Genomic DNA, 8,714 nt, shown 5'->3' on the forward strand with positions numbered 1-8,714 from the left:
GGATATGTAATTCGTTGAAGTGTTGTTGTTGAGGATATGTAATTTGTCTAAGTGTTGTTGTTGAGCTACGTGCTATGTAAACTGTGAGCTGTTAGGTTGGGTTGATTTTAATGCAGGTTGTAGTTGTGGAGGTTTGGTTGGGGGTGGTAGGAGTACCCGTATTTTATCCCCTTAACTTGTGTTTAGAGGTTTACTTGCTGAGTACCGTGTGGTTTGGTACTCACCCCTTGCTACTACAAATTTTTTTGTAGGTTATGAGCCTGGATTTTTGTTGTACTTGTCATTCTCTTCTTTTCCGAGGCTTCTTGGAGATTTGTCAGGTAGCTGTTTCCATCACAGCAGACTTTCTTCTCCTTAATTATGATCTTGTTCTATTCTAGAAACAAGTTCATTAGAGACTTGAGTTTTTCTTTTGAATCAATTGTAATACTTTAGAGGCTTGTACACGTGACAACCAGGTTTTGGGGTACTTTTAAGTAACTTATAAATTTTCCGCATTTTATTGTAAGTTTTAGGCTGACTTGTCTTGGTGGGATAAGACGAGTGCCATCACGCCCATTTTTGGGTCGTGACACTTAATATGAAGTATATTGATTTATGATATTACAAAGGTACACCTAAGGAGTATAGTTTATATAATGCACCAATAATGTAAAAAGAAAATGTTTTATACTATAAGATTAGTTCAAAGATAATTAAAATGTTTCTTCATAAAAAATGAGATTCATAATTTTGAATATAAGATAAATTCATTGTTACATAGATAAATGTGACATAATGGTATAACATGTACAGCCTTGTCATGACTAGCAAAATGCGGGTTATAACTCAATTCATTCAATTTTTATTAAATTTAATTATTTTAATATTGAATAAATTTTTTTTTTTATATTAACATATAACATATTAATTAAAAATTATTTTCTTATAAATATTTAAATAAGATTTCTTATTATATATCAAATCAATTTTTAATGAATTGAACTGGATTGAAATGAGTTAACAAATGGGCTAGTTATTCTTGGACGGGTTGGGCTTTTTAAATCATGAAATTTTTAGACAAACACCGTCGCCAATCACTATGACGAGGTAGAACTGTATTATAAATAATTGCGTTTATGTGTTTTTTCCTTCACAATAACGTTTGAGTATTAACATATTGGGTCTGACTAAATTTAAATTTCCATATAGAACCATTTTTGTGAGTGTAACACATTAATGTTTGTTACCTTTCATGTAGAATCATTACATGGTATTTTTCGACATGGTAAGGAAAATCGAAATTTATATTTGACTATAAAAAGAGCTCTCAACAGGAAACTTTTGTTCTTGCAAAGAATATTTAGAATTTCTATCGAATTTTGGGACATCGGAATAGAATTCTATAAATGCAACATGCAATTTTGACGTAATAAATATGCCTAACACTTGTTTTGGCATATTTTCAGCCATACAAAATTTCAAATTTCATCATCTTGAAAAATATGCTTCGTGATAAGAAAGCTCCCCTAGAGAAGAACATATTCCTAAATGAAAGAAAATAGAAATTAAAATCTCAATTGTCAATGGAACTTTGAATTTCGAGCGAGTCTCAGGGCGGGATATACCAAAAATATTTTGAAGTGTAAATTAAAGGCGAGTTTCATAGTTCATAAGTCCCTGATATAATAATGTATGCCCTAAGCGTTAAATTTTGATTGTTATTATTTTAAAAGTGTGTTTTGCTATAAATTATATTTTCTATTATTGGTGTAATTATAGTAAATGTCATTTTTGTGCATTATAAGTATTTCTTGGGTACACTTTTTTAATCTATGTATAAATACTGCTTGCATTTAGTTATACACTCTATTTAATATTTAGATGTGTATAATTTATACATAGAAATTCATGATATTGGTTATGAAACGAGTTTTAAAGCATGCATTAGCATGATTAAAGACACAAGTACCCTTCAAAACTTTTTACGTACTTTTCCACCATATTTGTGGATGGTATTTTTGTTCATAAATAATAAAAAAAATAGAATGATTGAACACATATTTTGATATACCAAAACAAACTAACACCACATAACAAATAATATCAGCATAACCAATACATTATATTCAGCATTATTCTTACACACCCTACCAAACGATCTCTACTAGATTTTTCACACAATTAAAACCTATATAAAGACAACTTCCAAGCGTTTTCTCACCACATTTCTTTTCACAAACATTTAGTTATATAGAAGAACATGGGTGTGAAAGGCAAATTGACTGCTTCGATAGAGGTGAAATGCGGAGGACATTTGATTCATGATCTTTTCCACTCTAATACACATCATGTACCCAACATTAGCCCTAGTAAGGTTAATCGTTTTGAAATTCATCAAGGTGGAATCATAAAAGTTGGTTCGATAGTAAGCTGGAAATATTACACCGGTAACACACCTTTCTTCACTCTCTTATTTACATATTCTTAAATATTTGGTGATAAAAAATGAACATTAAATAACTTTTTGGAGAAAATTAGGAAAACCAAAATAGACATGATGAAGGTATAATTATTTTCTTAATGCTTTAATTTTTTTTATTAATGAGGAATTGGATAGTAAATTAAGAGCTAACATCTCTTCTATTTTCTTATTCTAATGATTATAGATGGAAAAATGAATATTGTTAGGGAAGTTATTAGAGTTGTACGACTCATTTACTATTATTTCATCTTTTGAACCTCAGTGGACTACATGGACGTTAGCTTATGAGAAAAAAAACGCAGCCACCCCAGACCCTCTTGCTTTCTTGGGTTATTTCATTGAATTGACTAAAGATATCGAAAGTCACTTTCTCAAAATATAAAAAAATTGGTATCTAATTACTCTATATATACAAACATGTGTGTGTTTGTGCATGTGTGATGAAAATTAATAATATTGGCTAGTTCTAGCTAGCGTATGAAATAATTCAATAAATAATATTGTGTTTGAAAGACACGTTACATATGTTATGAATGTATTTCTAATGGTTGCTATATGTAATTAAGATATTATGATGTTACACATTTTATTTTTTGTTCAGTGTTTTGTGTTAAGATTAAATTTGAATAGCATGTTACACATTTCAATAAAGGTGGAACTCCCAATTTTAGAGTTCCATATAAACAATATTGGAAAAACTACAAAATTACACACATTTCACTATTATTACATTTTGTTTCAGAATATTGTGTGTTGCTACTAATTAAGGGTTTTCGATCATATATTGAGGAAGATACACTTAGATGCATGTATTATTCTACCAGAAAACTGAAATAGGGAGAGAGGCTAGCTAGCGAGATCATGCATCCCGGAAATATGTGAATCACACTAAATACATGTACTTATATGTATGTGGCACGATTCACATGTACCATATATATGTGAATCCACTTGACTACAATATACGTAGAAAAAAATGGACTCTATGTATCCTGAGATACATGTATATCTGGACGTACTTGAATGTATCTGGACGCACAAAAATATAATACATAAATAATATTGAAAACTAGAGTATATCTAAATAATTAAGATCATAAATGTACTTCATATAATTTTCTTTGAAAAATGATTTCCATTACACGAAATGCATCTATATAGAAAATTGATGAAAGGAAATCATGCATAGCAAGAGAGAGAGAGTGAGTGTGAGATTGAAAGCGTAAAATTGTATGTTACCTTCGACATATAATTTTTGCAAATATAAATGGTACATTATAACAAACTATTAATTCAAAATAAATGTTATAGCTACTTTTATTTAATTCTAATTTGTAACAAATACTTTGTCATTATTCATATCTCTCTCCTGAATCTCGCTCGTCTCTCTCACTTTATACCAATACAAATGTATAAATTGCGTTTGTGTAGCAAATACTATTTTCTTGCATCAAATTTCTATATATTGTTACCATAAATGTATCCCAAGTAAAATATTCTACATCAAAAAAGAAACGAGCAACTTTTTCTTACTCGTGGGTGGAAATCATTTCATTAAGACATATTAATCTTTAATATTCAAAAGTTTATCAAATCAAAACACTCTTATGGTTTTTTAATATTATTAGTATATAATATATGATTTCCAAGTGTCTTTCACTTACTAATTAAACACCAAAAAACATATCTTTTTCATTCATTAATCAAACACGAAAGAACATTTTTCAAACGCTTGCAGGAGAATCTTTTTTTTAATGAAATTTTTTCCTTTGTTTAAAACACAATATATTCTTATAACATGTCCTACTAATCCCCACATATATTCTCCAAAATGTGAAAAATGAAAATGACAAAATGAAGAAAAAACAAAATTGTTGGATATGTAAACTATTTGATGAATGATTAGATCTTTTACAAGGATTTTAATATTTAATTTAGGAATAACATCTCTTATATCTTTTGGTTTTAATAATTATATACAGATGGAAAAGAAAAATTTGCCAAGGAAGTGATAGAGTCCATCGATCCTCACAACAAATCAATCACTTGGAAAGTGATTGAAGGAGATGTGCTAGACTTATATAATTCCTTCAAAGTCATCACAAGTAGTGAACATGAGTGGACTACATTGACATTCGTGTACGAGAAGAAAAATGAAGATATACTAAAGCCCCTCACTGTATTTGGTGTATGGATTGATGTGATCAAAGAGATAGATGGTCACCTTTTCAAAAAATAAAAATAAAAAATCTATAATATTCAACGATTATGTATATGTGTGCGCGCGCGTATTTGTACTTGTCTGATGAATTTTTAATAATATCGGCTAGTTCTAACTAGCATGTGAAATAAATAATGTTATATTAAATAATATGGATGAAGCTCCTATCAAATTGTATAGAATTTGCTATTGAATGACAAAAATGATTTGCTATTCAAGATATTGAAACTAATTAAGTTTCACTAGAAATAACACAAAAGGTATGAGTATAGAGACTTTTGAGCATATTAGGTGTGTCTATAATTTCCAAGGCAAAAGAAAAGCAATAATATTTTGTTATAATTTTAGATTTAATATACAAAATATATTTTTTCATAAATAAAAGAATTCGATATTGTTTGATAATTTTTAAAAAATTAGGAACATCTCCAAATTATTTGACACAAATATGGATTTCTATAAATCGATTCATTCACATTCCTACTTGCTAGCATAATAATTTCATCTCATAAAGCAAACCTCCAACAACATAGTGATCGATGATAAAATAATTAGGACCCTTTAATATGAACTATTTTTTTATATGATTTCTCATCTGGTGTTTGGAGTCGTCCACAATGGAGCTTCGACTGAATTCGAATCGCACATTGTAATGGTCATCTGCTCGAATCTGAGACATCTGATTAAGAATAAAAATAGTCTCACCACTACACCAGAACCCATATTGATGTCAAAACTCCACTTAGCCCTTTGATTCCCACTTCAAATTATGCTAATAAGTTCCAAATGATATTCCTAACTAATGTAAAGTCTCAAAACATAATTTAAAGCTTTTAAAATAATAAACTAGAGCTTGAGTTATTATAACAAAATGCATAATATTTTACATATATTGACCATTGAAAATACATACATTCATAGAAAGAGATACATATTATAATATACTCTTCACACAATATTATTTATTCCACACGCTAGCTAGAGCTAGCCAATATTGCAAATTATCATCACACAAACACAAACACAAACACAAACACACATTGATATACATCTTTTATTTCTTTTTGTATATCCTTTATTTCTTGAAAAGGTGACACAAACACAAACACAAACACACATTGATATACATCTTTTATTTCTTTTCGTATATCCTTTATTTCTTGAAAAGGTGACGCTCTATATCCTTGGTTAAGTCAAGGAGAAGACCCAATTGAATGAGAGGCTCTGGAATATCTTCATTTTTCTTTTCGTATTCAATTGTCCATGTTGTCCACTCATGTTCACAAGATAGGGTACCAGTAAAGGAACTATACAAATCTAACACATCTCCTTCAATCACTTTCCAAGTGATTGATTTCTTATCAAGATCGATGGCTTCAATTACTTGCTTAGCAGACTTCTTTTGTCCAGCTGTAATTATTAAAATAAACAAAATATAATTGGTGTTACTCCTTGTTTGACTGTTAATTAACTCCTCATGAAAACAAACAAATTTTACATGAATTGGATATTGTGATTGCTCTATGAAAGCATTGACAAATTCAAAGAAAATCAGATTTAATTAAATTTTACTTTGGTGTTCGGTATAGAGAAAAAAATATTTTTTATTTTTCCAAAATATTTCGTTTAGGAAAGTAAGAAAATGATTTCTCTAATGAAAATAACTATAGGAAAGACAAATTTCATATGATATTCTAATTTCATCGTATCGATCGTGTCACCTAACCATCCAACCCCACAAATCTCATTCATTACCTTATCCCACTTCATACTGTTATGCTAGATTACATATAAGTATTTTTGGGACAATAGTTTCTTACTTACTTAATAAATATTAAAAAATAAATGAAAGACTTATTTTTTTTCCAAAAAAAATATTTCTTAGAAAAACATTTTCCTGTATATACTAAACACACACCTCCTCGATGGACAATATTACTATCTTCTCCCTACAATCGAAAAGAAAAAAAAACAATTTAGTGTCCCTCTAGCAGCTCTAGATGTTGGTGTGATTCACGCAACTCGAATTTGAATTAGTCAGAAATTAAATTTCGAATATCCATATGAACAAAAGTTGAGTAGCAAAAAAAAAAATGGATCTCAAAAAATTATCTAATGCTCCTAGAATATAATTTCAATTATTGCATTGTTTTCCTAGAATATAATTTCAATTATATTATTAATAATAGTAATATCTTTTTATCCTTCCTAGGAATTTCCGTCCTTTTTTCTTCCTTGATGACTCAAATCTACGATTTTACGATCGAAAATGAACGATCTTAATGACCATCTGAGTAATTCACTCTTGTCTTTTAATTCATGTTTAGTATGAAAAAGTAATATTCCATGGAAAAGTTCTTTTTCTGCAAAATATTTTTTAGTATTTGATAATTGGAAAGATATATAATTAAAAGCATATACTATTAAGGATTAATAATAATATTAATAAATCATAGAATATATAGTCCGATGAACCTTTTTGAGTACTAAATATTAGTAAGTAATGTTTAACAATTAGTTGAAGCAAATTTCTTTACTTCCAGCCACAAGTGAAAATTTTCTTTTGTGAAACAAAAAGCTTTACTTGAAATATATTTATGGTAATCAAAACCATTAAATAACCTCTTTCAAGAACATCATTTACTTGAAAAATATCTTTTATACTATCAAATAATCTTAAATATAGAAAATTGATGTATGTAAATCTTATTGAAGGAGAGAGAATAGAAAAATATGTGCTACCTTCGTTATAATTGCAGCTAACGATCGAACCAACTTTTACAGCTTCACCTGCGTGTATCTCCAAATGGTTGATAATATTAGGACTTATATTAGGTATATGATGGGTATGGATGTGAAAAAAATCAAGAATTGGGTGTTCTTTACACTTTACCTCCACTGAAGCAATTAATTTGCCTTTCACACCCATATTTTCTTCAATTACAATAAGTTTTGGAAAGAAAGTGGTGAGAAAATGTTAGTAACATTGTAACCTTTATATAGATTTTAATTTGTTGTGAGAAGTTAGATAGTAGAAAATATTATTCAACACATCACATATTGTTGTTATTATTATTATTATTGTTGTTGTTGTTGTTGGATCGTCACTATTAATGAATTAGGCATGCAGGCACGCATGCACTGTCACGATCCGAGCCTACATTCTGGACGTGGCCGGTACTCAAGAACTATTGTTTGTCCCCAAGTGAACTCTTATCCTGGTTGACTATAAGCGCAAGACTAACTCAATCATACAAAATTTATAACTGAATAAAATCAATAACTTAAATATAAAGCTTTAACTTAAAGGATTTACTTTGAATATTAATAAAATATTCAACTAGCCAACAATAGGCAACTCAAGTCTGTAAAAGTTTTAATAAGATAAATGAAACAGACTTCTCAAACCCTATTGTCTATCTATGAAGCCTCTCACTGACAAAGATGGAAGTCGGGACGGGACTTACGACATCCTAACAACTGATATAACTGAAAGTACAAGCGGAACCCTCCGGAAATAAGGAGACTCACCATAGCTAACCCAAACTCCATATGATATCAATGAAGTTTCTGTTGATGATCCTGAATACTTGTACATGCATCATGAAACTATGCAGGCCAAATAGATCAGTACGTGGTATGTTCGAGCATGTAAGGGAATTCTAAAGAATAAATATAAGCTTGAACTTGATAAAAAGAAAACATAATTACGTCCTCTCAACTCACTCAACTAAATTCAACTCAAGAATAAGAAACGTAGTTCAACTCAATGATAACATACTCGATTCTGGGTACTCAACTCAAAGATACTCAACTCAAGATAAAGCAAATAAAAAAATATGCAATATATGAAAAGTTTTTAAAGCAATAGGTAGCAAATCAATGTATTTAAGAATACAATATACTCCGTTCATATGCAAGAATATATACAAAATAAACTCTATCTGTAAATAAAAATACAAAATAATTTTTTGGGAGTTCCTCTAACCGAAAATCATCACTATGAGTTATATGATGATACAGTGTCTC

The 8,714-nt window shown here is 29.3% G+C and overlaps 2 protein-coding genes across 2 annotated transcripts; one reads left to right on the plus strand and one right to left on the minus strand.

The window, feature by feature from the left end:
* The first annotated feature begins 2,122 nt into the window (after positions 1 to 2,122).
* LOC107016247 (kirola-like) lies at positions 2,123 to 4,837 on the plus strand. The gene is made up of 2 exons (XM_015216734.2): positions 2,123 to 2,429; positions 4,447 to 4,837. Exons 1-2 carry the CDS (start codon positions 2,243 to 2,245, stop codon positions 4,701 to 4,703), a joined length of 444 nt encoding a protein of 147 aa, XP_015072220.1. The 5' UTR covers positions 2,123 to 2,242; the 3' UTR covers positions 4,704 to 4,837.
* A 720-nt stretch (positions 4,838 to 5,557) lies between these two features.
* LOC107016342 (kirola-like) lies at positions 5,558 to 7,940 on the minus strand. The gene is made up of 2 exons (XM_015216833.2): positions 7,428 to 7,940; positions 5,558 to 6,095 (listed from the first exon to the last, which is right to left on the minus strand). Exons 1-2 carry the CDS (start codon positions 7,612 to 7,614, stop codon positions 5,839 to 5,841), a joined length of 444 nt encoding a protein of 147 aa, XP_015072319.1. The 5' UTR covers positions 7,615 to 7,940; the 3' UTR covers positions 5,558 to 5,838.
* Between the last annotated feature and the right edge of the window lie 774 nt (positions 7,941 to 8,714).

This window comes from Solanum pennellii, chromosome 4 (genome assembly GCF_001406875.1).
Source record: "Solanum pennellii chromosome 4, SPENNV200".
NCBI classification, from domain to species: Eukaryota; Viridiplantae; Streptophyta; class Magnoliopsida; order Solanales; family Solanaceae; genus Solanum; species Solanum pennellii.

What these genes read in the sequence shown, in the direction of transcription:
- LOC107016342 (XM_015216833.2), bottom strand. Translation starts at nt 7,614, where the DNA reads ATGGGTGTGAAAGGCAAATTAATTGCTTCAGTGGAGGTAAAGTGTAAA. An exon ending in TAGCTGCAATTATAACGAAG is followed by an intron (nt 6,096 to 7,427) that starts GTAGCACATATT and finishes TAATAATTACAG; the next exon opens with CTGGACAAAAGAAGTCTGCT.
- LOC107016247 (XM_015216734.2), top strand. Translation starts at nt 2,243, where the DNA reads ATGGGTGTGAAAGGCAAATTGACTGCTTCGATAGAGGTGAAATGCGGA. An exon ending in AAGCTGGAAATATTACACCG is followed by an intron (nt 2,430 to 4,446) that starts GTAACACACCTT and finishes AATTATATACAG; the next exon opens with ATGGAAAAGAAAAATTTGCC.